Source organism: Hemitrygon akajei, chromosome 25 (genome assembly GCF_048418815.1).
Source record: "Hemitrygon akajei chromosome 25, sHemAka1.3, whole genome shotgun sequence".
Classification (NCBI taxonomy): domain Eukaryota; kingdom Metazoa; phylum Chordata; class Chondrichthyes; order Myliobatiformes; family Dasyatidae; genus Hemitrygon; species Hemitrygon akajei.
In genome coordinates this window covers 19,810,288-19,829,204 of record NC_133148.1, presented here as the reverse complement: position 1 = coordinate 19,829,204, position 18,917 = coordinate 19,810,288, and the positions used below count along the sequence as shown (strand labels likewise).

The window sequence follows — 18,917 nt, the reverse complement described above, 5'->3', positions numbered from 1 at the left end:
TTGAACGAAATGATTATTTTCTTAATCAACAGGGTTCATTCCAGGGTCATCTCTACCTGGCATCCGGATGCTGGTGCTTTTGCAATCCAGGTTCTTCAGAGGTCGAGAACGAGGCATGAAACTGGTTGCTTGCGATTGTTTTGTAAAGTGTTACATGAACAAAGGAAACGAGGGGGAAAGGGTGGCAAACGGATTTTAATGCAGACAAGTGTGAGATTGTGCACTTCGGTAGGACCAGCCACGGTAGGGGAGTGGGACGGCACCGAGGAGTACGGTAGAACAGAGGGATCTGGGAATAGAGATTTTTAATTCATTAATGGTGGCATCACAGGTAGATAGCGTTGTAAAGAAAGTTTTTGGCACTTTGGCCTGCAAAAAATCAATGTATTTTTGTACAGGAGTACAGGAGATGGGATAGAAACATAGAAAACCCACAGCACAATACAGACCCTGCAGCCCACAAAGCTGTGCCAAACACGTCCCTACCTTAGAAATTACCAAGCTTACCCGTAGCCCTCTAGTTTTCTAAGCTCCATGTACCTATCCAAAAGTCTCTTAACAGACCCTATCGTATCCGCCTCCACCACCGTTACTGGCAGCCCATTCCACGCACTCACCACTCTCTGCATGAAAAACTTACCCCTGACATCTCCTCTGTATCTACTCCTAAGCAACTTAAACCTGTGCCCTCTTGTGGCAGCCATTTCAGCCCTGAGAAAAAGCCTCTGACTAACCGCATGACCAATGCCTCTCGTCATTCTAAACTCCTCTATCAGGTCACCTCTCATTCTCTGTCGCTCCAAGGAGAAAAGGCTGAGTTCACTCAACCTATTTTTATAAGGCATGCTCCCCAATCCAGGCAACATCCTTGTAAATCTCCTCTGCACCCTTTCAATGGTTTCTACATGTTATATTGAAGTCGTATTAGATGTTAGTGAGGCCTAATTTGGAGGACTGAGTGAAGTTTTGGTCACCCACCTACGGCAAAGATGTAAAGAAAATTGAAAGAGTGCAGGGGAAATTTATAAGGACGCTGCCAGGTCTGGGGGTTATGAGTTATTAGGAAAGATGGAATAGCACAGGACTGTATTCTTTAGAACATAGATTTGATAGAGTTTTACAAAATTGTGAGGTTAGGTGCAATTATAACCAGAGGTCAGGGGTTAAGGGTAAAAGGTGAGAAGTTTAAGGGGGACACGATGGCAAACTTCTTTAGTCAGAGGTTCGTGAGAGTGTGGAATGAGCTGCCAGCACAAGTGGTGCATGTGAGCTCGATTTCAACGTTTGAGAGTAGTTTGGATAGGAACATGGATAATTGGGGTATTGATGGGTATGGTCACAGTGCAGGTTGATGGGACTAGGCAGTTTAAACGGCTGTGGATTGGGCTAGATGGGCTGAATGGCCTGTTTCTGTGCTGACTATGAAAGACATAGAAGGGAAAAGAGAAGAAAAGGTGATGTGGTTTTCTTATATCAGACTACCGATAGTGAGAATTTCATCTAAATTCCATTGCTTAAATTAATCAATAAGCTAGCACCTATTCAAATAATGCAAAACTGACCTCTGGAACTAAAAACTTTAGAGAAATATAAAGAGGCAACTGCAAAGACTAGAAATACACTGAACAACTATGTTATCGGAAACTATACAAGAATGCAAACAAACATAAAAATTTAAAACTACATGAAAATACGGCCCAACCCAACTTCCCCAAACCCCTGTTCTAAATTCCCCAATTTTACACTGATCCATGCCACACAGCAACCCCCAATTTAACCCTGGCCCAATCACGGGACAGTTTACAATAACCAATTAACCTATCAACCGGTACATCTTTAGAGTGTGGGAGGAAATCCACATGGTCACGGGAGAACATATAAATTCCATACAGACTGTGGCAGGAATTGAACCCAGGTCGCTGGTACAGAACGCGTTGTGCCAGCCACTGCACTACGGTGCCAAATTATTACTTCTGGAAATTCAGAGGCTGAAAAACATGTGAAACCTAAGTATATATTTTTTAATTACCCATTATGTAAATATAAAAGGGCAATCAAAGGATTATCTCAGTGTTAAGCTGGTTATCTTTGTAAACCGGTACACTTACATGAGTTTGTGCTCCTCTAGTAATGATTGTCCTTTTACAAATAAAATTTATTTAAATTATGATAAGGCATATCAATCAGGACATTTGATGAAATATTGAGTAACAGCCCGGCCTCCTAAATTTAATTGAATGCAGTTTTAAAAAATCCCACCCACCAGACTGATGGATTGTAGCTGTCTCTTTATGTATGTGACCAGCCAAATCAGTTTTGTCAGATCTGTCGGGTACAGGATGTAAGTACAGCACTCCTTGCCTAGAACTGCACGTTACCCCACGCTGACCGTTCAGAGATCTGTTGACATGTGTTTTTGAAGAACCATTCTTCACGGGGCAACTATGTCAGTTGTTACTTTCTGCAAGGGCCCGGTGATGTCATTGCTTACTCTTTCTAAAACTGTGGCAATATTTTGAACCTGTCTGATATTTCCTGTAACAGCACATTATGGGACTAAAATTAATAGAAAGTGATTTTTTTTTTCTGCAAGATCTTGTTTATTCTAGAGTCAGGATGTAACGATAAAGTGTCTGAAGGAGAGACAGAACCCAAATGACAAGATGTGAGCCATTTACATCGGAGAGGGATGGCAGCTGGTTGCATAAAATTCGGCCCTACTGGGATGGTACCGTCTGAACTCAAGTTAAAGGTGGCTTTTATAGTAAACACATGGAAAGGTTTCATAGCTTTATCGTGAACACTGGATACAGGTGTAGAGTTATCCCAATTCCACTGTGGATGGACATGAGGGCAGCTGTGAACGGAGGAGGGTTGGCCGTGGGGCTACCACCATCCCGTTACAACAGGACACTTTAATAAGGGTTGCATATCGGTTCTGGATCTGCGGCAATGCCTCGCATCAGTGAATATTTTGAAGTCTGTGGAAGGTATCGGCAAACCCAACAACTAGAGACATTAACAGTCTCAGCATATTATTGCAAATTCCCGTAAGTACACATTGCGTCATGAGAATTGGCACATTGTGAGCAGGGAAACTTGGTAAAGATGTAAGAACAACAAATAATATTAGAATAAACACCATAATAAGCTGTAGTTATCGACTCTGTACGAAGTCTTCTGGCCGGTCACTGATTTCCCCCACTGTTGCACAGCAGAGTCGGCAACACATTCACCACAGCACGTGTTGTCTTCGTCAGGAACCACTCTAGCTTACTCGCAGTGACTCGCGTGAATTCACTTACTTTCACATCCGAATTAGTAATTAACAACGTTCGTTAAGGACCCTCTCATTGAGCTCCCAGTGGTTCCGTACGGGAATCTCAGCAGGAATCAGGGTGTTTGATCACTCCGAGCAGCAGAAACCTGTTGGGAAGCAGACGGCACATCTTGGGTTAATTTCACAAAATAGTTAATTAAACTCTCTGCCATAATATGTTTATCAGCTTCTCTGAGGTCTAGAGCTCCCGGCAGTCTCACCCTGCAGATTCCATCACCCTGAGGGGGTCTCTCTGCATGTGGATATATATCCCACACACGGCATTTTCAATCCTTGTCCGGAGTGTGAGCTCGCTGGTGTTTCACCAGGTCTGATGACCGATTGAACTTCTTCCCACACTCGGAACAGGTGAACAGCTTCTCCCCCGTGTGAACTTGCTTGTGTTTCTTCAGGCTGATCTGTTGATTGAACCCCTTCCCGCACTCGGAGCAGATGAACGGTTTCTCCCCGGTGTGAATTCGCTGGTGCGCCACCAGGTACGATCTTTGACTGAATCCCTTCCCGCACGCCGAGCATTTGAACGGTTTCTCCGCGGTGTGAGTTCGCTGGTGCATCATCAGGTAACAGGACTGAGCAAAGCTCTTCCCACACTCGGAGCAGGTGAACGGCCTCTCCCCAGTGTGAACTCGCTGGTGACGCTGCAGGTTGTTTACAACAGTAAAACTCTTCCCACACTCAGAGCAAGTGTACGGTTTCTCCCCCGTGTGAACTCGCTGGTGAGCCTGCAGGTTATATATAACAGTAAAACTCTTCCCACACTCAGAGCAGACGAACGGCCTCTCCCCAGTGTGAACTCGATGGTGTCTATTCAGGTAAGATGGTTGAGTGAATCCCTTCCCACACTCGGAGCAGATGAACGGCTTCTCCCCTGTGTGAACCCTCCGGTGGCTCTGCAGAGCGGATAAACGACGGAACTCCTTCTTACACTCGGTACAGGAGAACGGCTTCTCCCCGGTGTGAACCCGCTGGTGCTTCATCAGCTCCGATGACTGTGTGAACCCCTTCCCGCACTCAGAGCAGGTGAACGGTTTCTCTTCGGTGTGGATCCGCTGGTGCACCACGAAGTTGGAGTGGAAGGCGAAGCTCTTCCCGCAATCGGAGCAGGTGAAAGGCTTGTCGCCGCTGTGAACTCGCTGGTGCGTGAGCATGTTGGATAACTGCGTGAAGCCCTTCCCGCAGTCCGGGCAGGTGAACGGCTTCTCCCCGGTGTGAACCCGCTGGTGTTCAATCAGCTTGCTCGATCGTTTGAAGCGTTTCCCGCAGTGTGGACACTGATAGGGGTCCATGTCTGTGGAGTCAGGAGTTTGTGACGGCGGGGTTGGCTCCGGGGAGGTTTGTGAATCAGTTACCTCCATCCCGAACACACTGCGGTCGCGGCCTCCGGAAGCTTTACGGTGACTCGGATCGGTGATGAAGCTGACCTCGAGGCTGGAGCTGGGATCGAGCGGGGCCGAGCTGCAGCGACTCGGCGGGACGCGTCTCCGGGACAGTCTCGACACTCGACCGTCTCCACCCGGACACAGACCCGCCGCTCACCGCCGACGGTATTGAATGGCCTGACCCAGGATGCACTGCGGCACCGAGAAGGCGCCTGCGCACTGACAGCCCTGCGGCTGGGGATTCAGTCAGACCTGCAGGCGGGAGGATTCAGTTCAAAAGTAAATTTACTATCAAAGTCCACACACAACTCTGAGAGTCGTTTTCTTGCGGGAATAATCAGTAAATCCAAGAGACATAATAGAGACAATGCAAGACGCACCCAACAGAACAGACAAACAACCAATGGGAAAAAGACAACAAACTCTGGAAAGACAAAAGAGAAGAAATTAAAAGAACAGCAGCTCATTAGTTTAAACCGATTCATCGTTTCCTCTCAGTCAGTGGCACCCACCAATGAGAAAATCTCAGCATGCATTCTGTTATGTAGCGGCCACCGGCCGCAGGTCCCGTGTCTCAATAAGGTCACCCCCTCCTTGTAGACTCCGAAGAACGCAGACCCGAACTACTTGTCCACTCTCGCTAGGACTACCCGATTACTCCGAAACTGAATGAGAAAGAGGAAATAATCCCGTGGCAACAGACATTGAGAAAAGATTCTAACAACTTTGCATTTTTACAGGGCTACCAGAACATTCACACCATTAGCCTATCCCAACAACACCTTTAAGGGTATAGCAATGCATGAATGTCGCAGAGGTAATGAGAGGGCCATGAGTCTTATCTTTGCACGAATGGAGGTGTGAACTGTTGTGGTGACGCCGGGGTAAAGATGTTAGGACTGCATTGTCAGTAGCCGATAGTTGGTGACGTCCCCCACCTCCTCTGTTCAGCGACGGGTTTGACAAAGATTCTGCAAATTACGTTGGATAAACCGTGCAAAAGGGGAATCGCTAGTTATGTCTGTGAAGGGTCATTAACCTCTCTTTCAAGCCTCTTCTTTCTACCCCGGTGTCTGCACACCCCCATTCATGCAAAGGCACAGCTAATGACCTCTACGACTCTTAACGACCCCTATGCCTCACGGAGTTCATAGGCCGGAAAACTACCTACCACGGATCAGAACTGAAGAGGCCTCTCGGAGGAGTGGCGAAATGTCTTCCAGACAACACAGCAAATCCAGTTGCCTTGATTAACTCTTGCTTCCTATATGACGAGAACTGTTTATTCTATGTAATATGCGGTATATCTATGTATTGCACTGTACTGCGCCAAAAAACAACAAATTTCAACACCTATGTCAGTGATTATAAGCCTGATTCTGACATTGGCAGCGCATCAGGTTAAATTTTAAAGAGCAAACACGAGGAAATATGCAGATGCTGGAAATTCAAACAACACACACGACGAAGGGTCTCGGCCCGAAACGTCGACAGCGCTTCTCCCTATAGATGCTGCCTGGCCTGCTGTGTTCCACCAGCATTTTGTGTATGAGGTTAAGTTGATTCATTGTTTTTTATTGCACAGTTTGTTGTCTTTTTCCCATTGGTTGTTTGTCTGTTCTGTTGGGTGCGGTGTTTCATTGTTTCCATTATGTTTCTTGGATTTACTGCCGATGCCCGCAAGAAAACGAATCCCAGAGTTGTGTATGGACTTTGACAATAAACTTACTTTTGAACTCAATCCTCCCGCCTGCAGGTGTGACTGAAATCCCCAGCCCCGGAGCGGTCAGTGCGCATGCGCTCTCTCGGTGCCGCAGTGCATCCTGGCTCAGGCCATTCAATACCGTCAGCGGTGAGCGGTGGGTCCGCATCCGGGTGGAGACGGTCGAGTGTCGAGACTGTCCCGGAGACGCGTCCCGCCGAGTCGCTGCAGCTCGGCCCCGTTCGATCCCAGCTCCAGCCTCGAGGTCGACATCAACGCGAGTTGGGGCACCGATCCCGAGCCACCGTAAAGCTGCAAGTGGCCTTTGGGAATTCCAGCCGCAGTGTGTTCGGGATGGAGGTAACTGATTCACAAACCTCCCTGGAGCCAACCCCGCCGTCACAAACTCCTGACTCCACAGACATGAACCCCTATCAGTGCCCCAACTGCGGGAAACGCTTCAAACGATCGAGCAATCTGATTGAACACCAGCGGGTTCACACCGGGGAGAAGCCGTTCAACTGCCCGGACTGCGGGAAGGGCTTCACGCAGTTATCCAACATGCTCACACACCAGCGAGTTCACAGCGGGGAGAAGCCTTTCACCTGCTCCGATTGCGGGAAGAGCTTCGCCTTCCACTCCAACTTCGTGGTGCACCAGCGGATCCACACCGGAGAAAAACCGTTCACCTGCTCTGAGTGCGGGAAGGGGTTCACACAGTCATCGGAGCTGATGAAGCACCAGCGGGTTCACACCGGGGAGAAGCCGTTCTCTTGTACCGAGTGTAAGAAGGAGTTCCGTCGTTTATCCGCTCTGCAGAGCCACCGGAGGGTTCACACAGGGGAGAAGCCGTTCATCTGCACGGAGTGTGGCAAGGGATTCACTCAGTCATCTCACCTGAAGAGACACCATCGAGTTCACACTGGGGAGAGGCCGTTCACCTGCTCTGTGTGCGGGATGGCGTTCACGCAGTTATCCAACATGTTCACGCACCAGCGAGTTCACAGCGGGGAGAGGCCTTTCATCTGCTCTGAGTGCGGGAAGGGATTCACTCAGTCATCTCACCTGATGACCCACCAGCGAATGCACACCGGGGAGAAGACATTCATCTGCACCGAGTGTGGTAAGGCATTCAGCGATTCCTGTTACCTTTTGAACCACCAGCAGATCCACACCGGGGTGAAGCCGTTCACCTGCTCCGACTGTGGGAAGAGATTCACTTATTCATGTGACCTGCTGAAACACCAGCGGAACCACACTGAGGAGAGACCGTTCACCTGCTCCGAGTGTGGGAAGGGATTCACTCAACCATCTTACCTTAACAGACACCAGCGAGTTCACACAGGGGAGAGGCCGTTCGTCTGCTCTGAGTGCGGGAAGAGTTTTACTGTTATATATAACCTGCAGGCTCACCAGCGAGTTCACACGGGGGAGAAACCGTACACTTGCTCTGAGTGTGGGAAGAGTTTTACTGTTGTAAACAACCTGCAGCGTCACCAGCGAGTTCACACTGGGGAGAGGCCGTTCACCTGCTCCGAGTGTGGGAAGAGCTTTGCTCAGTCCTGTCACCTGATGATGCACCAGCGAACTCACACCGCGGAGAAACCGTTCAAATGCTCGGCGTGCGGGAAGGGATTCAGTCAAAGATCGTACCTGGTGGCGCACCAGCGAATTCACACCGGGGAGAAACCGTTCATCTGCTCCGAGTGCGGGAAGGGATTCAATCAACAGATCAGCCTGAAGAAACACATGCAAGTTCACACGGGGGAGAAGCTGTTCACCTGTTCCGAGTGTGGGAAGAAGTTCACTCGGTCATCAGACCTGGTGAAACACCAGCGAGTTCACACTCCGGACAAGGATTGAAAATGCCGTGTGTGGGATATATATCCACATGCAGAGAGACCTACACGGGGTGATGGAATTTGGAGTACTGAAGTGCTGGGTTGGTCTGTATTATTGTTACTTGTAGTGTAATTTTCTTATGCTTGTTTATATTTTTTATATATTTAATTCTCTAGATGTAATTGTCCTGTTGTTTTCTGGAAACTTCTAAAAATTTATTGGTGGCTAATGTGTTACTTGACATCGAGAAGCTCAGGCAACAGCCAGTACTGGAAGCCTGTAAGATGGCGGAAGGAAGGTCAGCTAATCTCTCCACTGATTCCCAGTATGCTTTTGGAATTGTTTACGATTTGGAAACTTATTGAGACAAAAGGGATTTCTTACGGTTGTATGAAATACAATGCAGAAGGGCCAACTGGTACAGGAACTCATGTTGCTGAGTTCAGTCAAGGACTATATTCCCTTGATCATAACACATATATACACATAGCACTGTTAACTTTTGTTTATCTTGATTTAAGTTACTATATTAGGTAGTTACTAATAAAGATAGTGGTTTTAACCTCAAAACCAGAGTCCATGTGTAGTCTATTGCTGCTGGTTCGTTTCTAAAATGTTACAATTCGTAACAAAATTAGAGGCTCGTCCGGGACCTCTTGCAGTAACTCTCTTAAAGTGACAGTCTACAGTAAAAGAAACCTGCGGGTTAGTAACAAGACATTAAGCACTTCAGAGAAAAAAGCACTTTAAACAAAACTTTTTAACTGGCACAAATTTCAGAATATCAAACTCCATCACAGTTATAGGGTTTAATTTAAATAAAACGTAATTTTCCCCAATCACCAGAGTTCATTCTGGGGTAACTATTACCTTCTGTCAGATCCTGATGTTTTTGCCTGACAAGTACTTCAGAAGTTAAGAATAAGGCATAAAACTTGTTGCTTATGATTTTTTTAATAAAGTGTTACAAAGTTTTATAAAGTTTCATGAAGTGTTTTTTTTATAAAGTGGATTAAAAGTATTATATATGAATGCACAAAGTGTAAGAAATAAAGTGGATGAGCTTGAAACTCAGTTGGAAGTTGGTAAGTATGATGTTGTAGGAATAACAGAGACATGGCTGCAAGAGGACCAGGGCTGGGAAATGAATATGCAAGGATATACATCCTATCGAAAGGACAGACAGGTGGGCAGAGGGGGTAGGGTGGTTCTGCTGGTGAGGAATGAAATTCAGTCCCTTGCAAGGGGTGACATAGAATCAGGAGATGTAGAGTCAGTATAGATAGAACTGAGAAATTGTAAGGGCAAAAAGACCCTAATGGGAGTTATCTACAGGCCCCCAAATAGTCTGGATAGCCTGGATATAGGGTGCAAGTTGAATCAAGAGCTAAAATTAGCATGTCGCAAAGGTAATACTATGGTTGTAATGGGGGATTTCAACATGCAGGCAGACTGAGAGAATCAGGTTGGTACTGGACCCCAAGAAAGGGAGTTTATGGAGTGCCTCCGAGATGGATTCTTAGAGCAGCTTGTATTGGAGCCTACCAGGGAGAAGGCAACTCTGGATCTAGTGTTGTGTAATGAACCAGATTTGATAAGGGAACTCAAGGTAAAGGATCCATTAGGAGGTAGTGACCATAATATGATATATGATAATCTACAATTTCAGAGGGAGAAGGGAAAATCGGAAGTGTCAGTATTACAGTTGAACAAAGGGGACTGTGGAGCCATGAGGAAGGAGCTGGCCAAAGTTGACTGGAAGGATACCCTTGCAGGGATGACAGTGGAACAACAGTGGCAGGTAGTTCTGGGAATAATTCAGAAGGTGCAGGATCAGTTCATTCCAAAGAGGAAGAAAGATTCTAAGGGGAGTAGCTGACAAGGGAAGTCAAGGACAGTATAAAAATAAAAGAGAAGAAGTATAATGTAGCAAAGATGAGCGGGAAGCCAGAGGGTTGGGAAACTTTTAAAGAGCAACAGAAGATTACTAAAAAGGCAATACGGAGAGAAAAGATGAGGTACGAAGGTAAGCTAGCCAAGAATATAAAGGAGGATAGTAAAAGCTTCTCTAGATATGTGAAGAGGAAAAAATTAGTTAAGATCAAAGTTGGGCCCTTGAAGACAGAAACTGGTGAATTTATTATGGGGAACAAGGAAATGGCAGACGAGTTGAACAGGTACTTTGGATCTGTTCTCACTAGGGAGGACACAGACAATCTTCCAGATGTAATAGTGGCCAGAGGACCTAGGGTAACGGAGGAACTGAAGGAAATTCACATTAGGTGGAAAATGGTGTTGGGTAGACTGATGGGACTGAAGGCTGATAAATCCCTGGGACCTGATGTTCTGCATCCCACGGCACTTAAGGAGGTGGCTCTAGAAATCATGGAAGCATTGGTAATCATTTTCCAATGTTCTATAGATTCAGGATCAGTTCCTGAGGATTGGAGGGTAGCTAATGTTATCCCACTTTTTAAGAAAGGAGGGAGAGAGAAAACAGGGAATTATAGACCAGTTAGCCTGACGTCAGTGGTGGGGAAGATGCTGGAGTCAATTATAAAAGATGAAATAACGGCACATTTGGACAGCAGTAACAGGATCAGTCCAAGCCAGCATGGATTTATGAAGGGGAAATCATGCTTGACTAATCTTCTGGAATTTTTTGAGGATGTAACTATGAAAATAGACAAGAGAGAGCCAGTGGATGTAGTGTACCTGGACTTTCAGAAAGCCTTTGATAAGGTCCCACATAGGAAATTAGTGGGCAAAATTAGAGCACATGGTATTGGGGGTATGGTACTGACATGGATAGAAAATTGGTTGGCAGACAGGAAACAAAGTGTAGGGATTAACGAATCCTTTTCAGAATGGTAGGCAGTGACTAGTGGGGTACTGCAAGGCTCGGTGCTGGGACCACAGCTATTTACAATATACATTAATGATTTAGATGAAGGGATTAAAAGTAACATTAGCAAATTTGCAGATGACACAAAGCTGGGTAGTAGTGTGACATATGAGGAGGATGTTAGGAGAATGCAGGGTGACTTGGGCAGGTTGGGTGAGTGGGCAGATGCAGTTTAATGTGGATAAATGTGAGGTTATCCATTTTGGTGGCAAGAACAGGAAGGCAGATTACTATCTGAATGGTGTCAAGTTAGGAAAAGGGGAAGTACAACGAGATCTAGGTGTCCTTGTTCATCAGTCACTGAAAGTAAGCATGCAGGTACAGCAGGCAGTGAAGAAAGTTAATGGCATGTTGGCCTTCAGAACAAGGGGAGTTGAGTATAGGAGCAAAGAGGTCCTTCTGCAGTTGTCCAGGGCCCTGGTGAGACCACACCTGGAGTATTGTGTTCAGTTTTGGTCTCCAAATTTGAGGAAGGACATCCTTGCTATTGAGGGAGTGCAGCGTAGGTTCACAAGATTAATTCCCGGGATGGCGGGACTGTCAGATGTTGAAAGACTGGGCTTGTATTCACTGGAATTTAGAAAGATGAGAGGGGATCTGATTGAAACATATAAGATTATTAAGGGATTGGACACGCTAGAGGCAGGAAAAATGTTCCCGATGTTGGGCGAGTCCAGAACCAGAGGCCACAGTTTAAGAACAAGGGGTAGGCCATTTAGAACAGAGTTGAGGAAAAACTTTTTCATCCAGAGAGTTGTAGATCTATGGAATGCTCTGCCTCAGAAGGCAGTGGAGGTCAATTCTCTGGATGCTTTTGAGAAAGAGTTTAGATAGAGCTCTTAAAGATAGTGGAGTCAAGGGATATGGGGAGAAGGCAGGAACGGGGTACTGATGGTGGATGATCACATTGAATGGCGGTGCTGGCTCGAAAGGCTGAATGGCCTACTCCTGAACCTATTGTCTATTGTTACAATAACAAAGGAAACGACAGGAAAAGTGTGGTAGGTGGAACTTAGAGCAAACAAGTGTGAGGATTTGCTCTTTGGTAGGACCAACAATGGTAGGCCTAACACAGTGAAAAGTATCTGGTAGAACCAAGGGACCTGGGAAATCAGGTCCATCATTCATAGGATGTGGTGTTACATGAAGATACGGTTGTAAAGAAAGTTTTTGGCACACTGTCCCCCAAATATCAATTCACTGAGTACAGGAGTTGGGATGTGATGTTGAAGCTGTATAAGACATTGGTGGGGCCTAATTTGGAGTATTGTGTGTAGCTTTAGTCACTTACCTACAGGAAAGATGTAAACAAGTTTGAAAGAGTGCAGAGAAAATTTACAAGGGTGTTGTCAGGTCTGGAGTACCTGAGTTCGAAAGAAAGATTGAATGGCTGAGGACAGTTTTCTTCAGAACGTAGAGATTTGATACAATATTATGAGGGTTACAGATGGGGTAAATGCAAGCAACCTTTTCCAATAAAGCATGGTCACCCAAAGACATGTGTTAAGGCAAAAGGTGAGAAATTTAAGGGGAACAGAAGGAGAAACCTCTTCACTCAGAGAGTGATGAGAGTGTGGAATGAGCTGCCGGCACGTGTGGTGCATGCAAGATTAATTTCAATGTTTAAAAGAAGTTTGGATAGGTACATGGATTGATGGCTATGGTCTGGGTGCAGGTGGATGGGAGTAAGAATTTAAACCGTTTCAGCATGGACTAGATGGGCCGAAGGGTCTGTTCCTGTGCTGTACTTCTCTATGACACTATGAAAGGCGAAGAAGGGAAAAGAAGACAAATGGTGGTGCAGTTTTCTTACACCAGACTACTGATAGCGAGCATTTCATCTACATTCCATTGCTTAAAACAACCAATAGGCTAGCACCTATTCAAATAATGCGATACCCACCGCGGGAACTAAAACCTTCCACTAAATAAAGACGCAACTGCAAACACTAGGAATACACTGAACAAGTGCATTAGTAATTGTACAAAAATACAAACATCGTCAAAGTTAAACCACGTGTGTATTAACAATTATACATTCCAACCCAGATCTAAATTCCCCAGTTTTAAATTGAGTTATTCAAATGCAGTGTAGAATAGGCCCTTCTGGCCCTTTGACCTGTGGCACACAGCAACCCCCAATTTGCACACAAAGTACACTGCAGATGCTGTGGTCAAATCAACAGGGACAAACAAGCTGGAGGAACTCAGCAGGTCGGGCAGCATCCGTTGAAATGACGAAGGGTCTCGGCCCGAAACGGTGACTGCTCATTTCAACGGACGCTGCCCGACCTGCTGAGTTCATCCAGTGTGTTTGTACCTGTTGATTTGAACCTCCAATTTAACCCTGGCCTAATCACAGGACAGTTTACAAGGGCCAATTAACCTATCAACCGGTACATCTTTAGGGTGTGGGAGGAAACTGGATCATCTGGGTGAAACCCACATGGTCACAGGGAGAGCATATAAGCAATTACATAAGTGTCAGGTAGATTATCTTTGTAAACAGGTACTCTTACTCTATTAATCTTACTCTTACTGAGCTCCTCTATTAATGATTGCCCTTTTACAAGTAAAAAGCATTTAAATTGTGTTAAGACATATCAAGACATTCGATAATAGGGAGACCCCAGCCTCCTAAACATAACTGAATACAGTTAAAGAAATCCCACCCACCAGACTGATGGATTGTAGCTGCTTCTGTATGTATGTGACCAGCCAAATCAATTTTGTCAGATCTGTCAGGTACAGGATGTAAGGACAGCACTCCTAGAACTCAACCACTGAGCGTTGAGAGATCTGATGCCATGCGATTTTGAAGAACCATTACGTCTGTTGTTGCTTTCTGCAGGGGAGCAGAGATGTCGTTCTAAACCTGCAGCAATATTTTGAATCTCTCTTGTATTTCCTGTAGCAGCACATTATGGGAATAAAGTTAATGGAAAACGACTCCTTCCGAACTGTCTTGTTTATTCTAGACTCGGGATGTAACAACGAAGTCTGTGAAAGAAAGACTGACAGGGAATCAAGCTGATTGCATTAAACCCTGCCCTACTAGAATGGGACCGTCTGAACTCAAGCCAAATGTAGCTTTGTAGTAATCACATGAAAAGGTTTAATAGCTTTATCGTGAACACTGGATACAGGTGTAGAGATATCCCAGCTCCACTGTGGATGGACACGAGGTCGGCTTTGTAAGGAGGACGATTGGCCGTGGGGCTACCACCATCCCGTTAAAACAGGACATTTTAAAGAGGGTTGCATATCGGTTCTGTATCTGCTAGAATGCCTTGCATCAGTGAATATTTCAAAGTGTGTGGAAGATATCGGCAAACCCAACAGCTGGAGACATTGACAGTTTCAGCATATTATTGCAAATTCCCGTATGTACATATTGCGTCATTACAATTGGTACATTGTGAGCAGGGAAACTTGGTAAAGAAGTAAGAACAACAAATAATATTAGAATAAACACCATAATAAGCTGTAGTTATCGACTCTGTACAAGGTCTTCTGGCCGGTCACTGATTTCCCCCACTGTTGCCCAGCAGAGTCGGCAGCACATTCACCACAGCACTTGTTGTCTTCGTCAGGAACCACTCTAGCTTACTCGCAGTGACTCGCGTGAATTCACTTACTTTCACATCAGAATTAGTAATTAACAACGTTCGTTAAGGACCCTCTCATTGAGCTCCCAGTGGTTCCGTACGGGAATCTCAGCAGGAATCCGGGTGTTTGATCACTCCGAGCAGCAGAAACCTGTTGGGAAGCAGACGGCACATCTTGGGTTGACTTCACAAAATAGTTAATTAAACTCTCTGCCATAATATGTTTATCAGCCTCTCTGAGGTGGAGAGCTCCCGGCAGTGACGTGGGTCACCCTGTTACCACCTCCAATGGACTTTATCTTGTTTGGGGTTGCTCTGATGTCACACAAGATGTCAGGAAGCTCCGTAGGCCATGGTACAACCTTCCTCATGATACTCACTCAGCTGTTGATGATGAATCCATCATTCGATTGTCCTGATGACTCTGGGTGATGTAGACAATGGAAAGACCATTCAATCTCCATCAGTTGTCATAATTCCCAATAAACATTCCCAGTGAAATGTGTTCCTTGGTCAGAGTCAGTGTGAGGAGGCAATCTCCATCTCTGAATACAGTCCTCGATCAGTTGTTGCTGAGTCTGGCTGTGGCTTTCCTCGCGGGAATAGTTTGAAATTTGTTCACTATGTTGACACCTTGGTAACATAGTCCACTTGTAGATGCAAAAATGGACCGGGGGTGGGGGTGGAGGGGGCAGCAGAATCCATTGATCATGCTGTCCACTCCATTGTTTATCTGTAGTGCCAGATAGTTGGAGTTACTAGTCTGTCACTGTTTAATCTCCCACCACTCTCCAACCAGAACAACTTTTCTTTGTTAGAACATTGAGTTTGCATCTCTCAAGTACCCTGTATGTTTGCCTATGATAGTGTTCAACTCTGTTTCCATAATCTCCATCTGTCAAGTTCTCTCCAGATGCTCTCTGTACTTCATTTAATTTTTTGAATTTTTAAAACTTCTTTTACCAATTCACCTGCTGCTTTTTTTTTGCAATTTCATTCACGAATGTAACCGTAATCCCCACAACAATTACACGTATAGAGGGTCTCTCTGCATGTGGATATATATCCCACACACGGCATTTTCAATCCTTGTCCGGAGTGTGAACTCGCTGGTGTTTCACCAGGTCTGATGACCGAGTGAACCTCTTCCCACACTCGGAACAGGTGAACAGCTTCTCCCCCGTGTGAACTTGCTTGTGTTTCTTCAGGCTGATCTGTTGATTGAACCCCTTCCCGCACTCGGAGCAGATGAACGGTTTCTCCCCGGTGTGAATTCGCTGGTGCGTTACCAGGTAAATTCGTTGACTGAATCCCTTCCCACACACTGTGCATTTGAAAGGTTTCTCCCCAGTGTGAATTCGCTGGTGTGTCAACAGGGAAGATGTTTGGTTGAACGCCTTCCCACACACAGTGCATTTGAACGGTTTCTCCCCCGTGTGAACTCGCTGGTGTGTCAACAGGGAAGATGTTTGGTTGAACGCCTTCCCACACTCGGAGCATTTGAAAGGTTTCTCCCCAGTGTGAATTCGCTGGTGTGTCAACAGGGAAGATGTTTGATTGAACGCCTTCCCACACTCGGAGCATTTGAACGGTTTCTCCGCAGTGTGAGTTCGCTGGTGCGTCATCAGGTAACAGGACTGACTAAATCTCTTCCCACACTCCGAGCAGATGAACGGCCTTTCCCCCGTGTGAACTCGCTGGTGGGACTTCAGGTTACTAATCTGAGTGAAACTCTTCCCGCACTCAGAGCAGACGTACGGTTTCTCCCCGGTGTGAACTTGCTGGTGTCTCTTCAGGTGAACGAGTTGAGTGAATCCCTTCCCACACTCAGAGCAGGTGAACCGTTTCTCCTCGCTGTGGACACGCTGGTGCGTTAACACTTCAGATGAACGGGTGAACCCCTTCCCACACTCGGAGCAGGTGAACGGTCTCTCCTCAGTGTGGATCCGCTGGTGTTTCAGCAGATCACACGAATACGTGAACCCCTTCCCACAGTCGGGGCAGGTGAACGGCTTCACCCCGGTGTGGAGCTGCTGGTGGCTCAACAGGTAACAGGAATCAGTGAATCCCTTACCACACTCGGAGCAGATGAACGGCCTCTCCCCGGTGTGCTTTCGCTGGTGGGTCATCAGGTGAGATGACTGAGTGAATCCCTTCCCACACTCAGAGCAGATGAAAGGCCTCTCCCCACTGTGAACTCGCTGGTGTGTAAACATGTTGGATAACTGCGTGAACGCCATCCCGCACTCAGAGCAGGTGAACGGCCTCTCCCCAGTGTGAACTCGCTGGTGGGACTTCAGGTGAGATGACTGAGTGAATCCCTTCCCGCAATCGGAGCAGGTGAAAGGCTTCTCCCCGCTGTGAACTCGCTGGTGTGTAAACATGTTGGATAAACGTGCGAAACCCTTCCCGCAGTCCGGGCAGTTGAACGGCTTCTCCCCGGTGTGAACCCGCTGGTGTTCAATCAGCTTGCTCGATTGCTTGAAGCGTTTCCCGCAGTTGGGGCACTGATAGGGCTTCATGTCTGTGGAGTCAGGAGTTTGTGACGGCCGGGTTGGCTCCGGGGAGGTTTGTGAATCTGTTACCTCCATCCCGAACACACTGCGGTCGCGGCCTCCGGAAGCTTTACGGTGACTCGGATCGGTGATGAAGCTGACCTCGAGGCTGGAGCTGGGCTCGAACGGGCCCGAGCTGCAGCGACTCGGCGGGACGCGTCTCCGGGACAGTCTCGACACTCGACCGTCTCCACCCGGACACGGACCCGCCGCTCACCGCAGACGGTATTGAATGGCCTGACCCAGGATGCACTGCGGCACCGAGAGAGCGCATGCGCACTGACAGCCCTGCGGCTGGGGATTTCACTGTCGGATCTTCAAGCGGGAGGATCGAGTCCAAAGTAAATAGATTGTCAAGGTCCATATACAACTCTGAGAGTCGTTTTCCTGCGGGAATATTCAGTAAATCCAAGAAACATAATAGAAACAATGAAAGACCGCAACCAACAGAACAAACAACCAATGAGGAAAAAGACAAAACAGAAAAAATAATAAGCAACTCGCTCGGTTATTGTCACTTTAGTGATTGTTTTAGAGATAGTTCAGACTTCACTGTAGTCTTTTGTTGTTTTGTGCCCAAATCTCTTTACTGTTATATTTATTATTAACTCTTCACTCCGTGAGCCTCAGTGAGCAAATAATTTCACTGCAATGAAGACAATGAACCCATTTAACCTAACGGTCTGCCAGTGTCATAATCAGGTTTATTATCGCTGACATACGTGGTGAAACTTGTCACATTGAGGCAGCAGTACAGTGCAATACATAAAAATACTGTTAATTACGTTAAATAAACCGTGCAAACGGGGAATAACCAGACAGTGTTCATGGTTCCATGTGCAGGTCAGGAATCTTATTGCAGAGGGGAAGAAGCAGATCCGAAAATGTTGAGGGGGTATCTTCAGTTTTTGATCCAAAGTCATGAGAAATTATCATTACCTTTTCGTTACTTGTATTTTTCAAACAGCATCTGAATGCCAATTGTTGTCACTGGGTCTTTGAGTGAACCCTGTCGCAAAGTGAATTCAATGTCAGGTGTTGTTGACATTATTCCCGGAACGCTGATAAAATGTGAGTTGCTGTTACAATCTTTTCCCAATGTCTGTTGTCACTGGAAACTTCCCTCATTTTCATTCAGTTTCAGAGTAAGCAGGTAGTCCTAGCAAGAGTGGACAATCAGTTCGGGTCTGTGTTGTTCGGAGTCTACAAGGAGGGGGGAAAACTAGAATGAAGGCGATGGGGGTCTGAGACAGGGGAGGCGAAAAGGACTGAGGGAGATCACACCGAACGGTGGAGGAGGGTGGCTGACACCTGCTCCTCTTGTGGGATCTCCTGGCAACATCATTTGTTCTCCCGCTGCAGTCAGGGTAATGCCCTTTCGGTGCCAGGTTTTGTACTCACGTGTTGTAATGTAAGAAGCTGTTGTCGTGTCCTTCAATTCCCAGCCGTTTCCATAATGCTCTGTGAAGGAGAGTTGTCACTGTAACGTGTCGTATAGACTGTTTGTCATTCTGTCAACTCTTGTTGCCGGCCTGTGTTTAATGCCTCACTGATCTCTCGTCACTTCCTCTCATTGTTATATGTCA

The 18,917-nt window shown here is 46.4% G+C and overlaps 2 protein-coding genes across 4 annotated transcripts; one reads left to right on the top strand and one right to left on the bottom strand.

Annotated features, from left to right (window-relative positions):
• Window positions 1–513: 513 nt before the first annotated feature.
• LOC140716408 (uncharacterized) lies at window positions 514–17,568 on the bottom strand. 3 transcript variants are annotated; one of them, XR_012096291.1, is made up of 2 exons: window positions 3,541–4,843; window positions 514–3,426 (listed from the first exon to the last, which is right to left on the bottom strand). XR_012096291.1 is itself a non-coding variant. In XM_073029108.1 (2 exons), exons 1-2 carry the CDS (start codon window positions 17,365–17,367, stop codon window positions 3,607–3,609), a joined length of 2,451 nt encoding a protein of 816 aa, XP_072885209.1. In that variant the 5' UTR covers window positions 17,368–17,568; the 3' UTR covers window positions 514–3,606. The 3 variants fall into 3 exon arrangements, 2 of the variants coding, with proteins under 2 accessions (XP_072885209.1, XP_072885210.1); XM_073029108.1 differs by adding an exon at window positions 15,887–17,568 and having other exon boundaries at window positions 514–4,576; XM_073029109.1 differs by adding an exon at window positions 15,939–17,568 and having other exon boundaries at window positions 514–4,628.
• LOC140716387 (uncharacterized) lies at window positions 6,587–9,405 on the top strand. Its single transcript, XM_073029067.1, has one exon. It carries the CDS (start codon window positions 6,776–6,778, stop codon window positions 8,282–8,284), a length of 1,509 nt encoding a protein of 502 aa, XP_072885168.1. The 5' UTR covers window positions 6,587–6,775; the 3' UTR covers window positions 8,285–9,405.
• Window positions 17,569–18,917: the final 1,349 nt, after the last annotated feature.

Bases quoted from the DNA above. Each gene is read 5' to 3' on its own strand.
- LOC140716387 (XM_073029067.1), top strand. From the start codon at position 6,776: ATGGAGGTAACTGATTCACAAACCTCCCTGGAGCCAACCCCGCCGTCA.
- LOC140716408 (XM_073029108.1), bottom strand. From the start codon at position 17,367: ATGGAGGTAACAGATTCACAAACCTCCCCGGAGCCAACCCGGCCGTCA. The intron at 4,577-15,886 runs GCGAGTTCACAC...CAAACGATCGAG, and splicing joins TCAGACCTGGTGAAACACCA to CAAGCTGATTGAACACCAGC.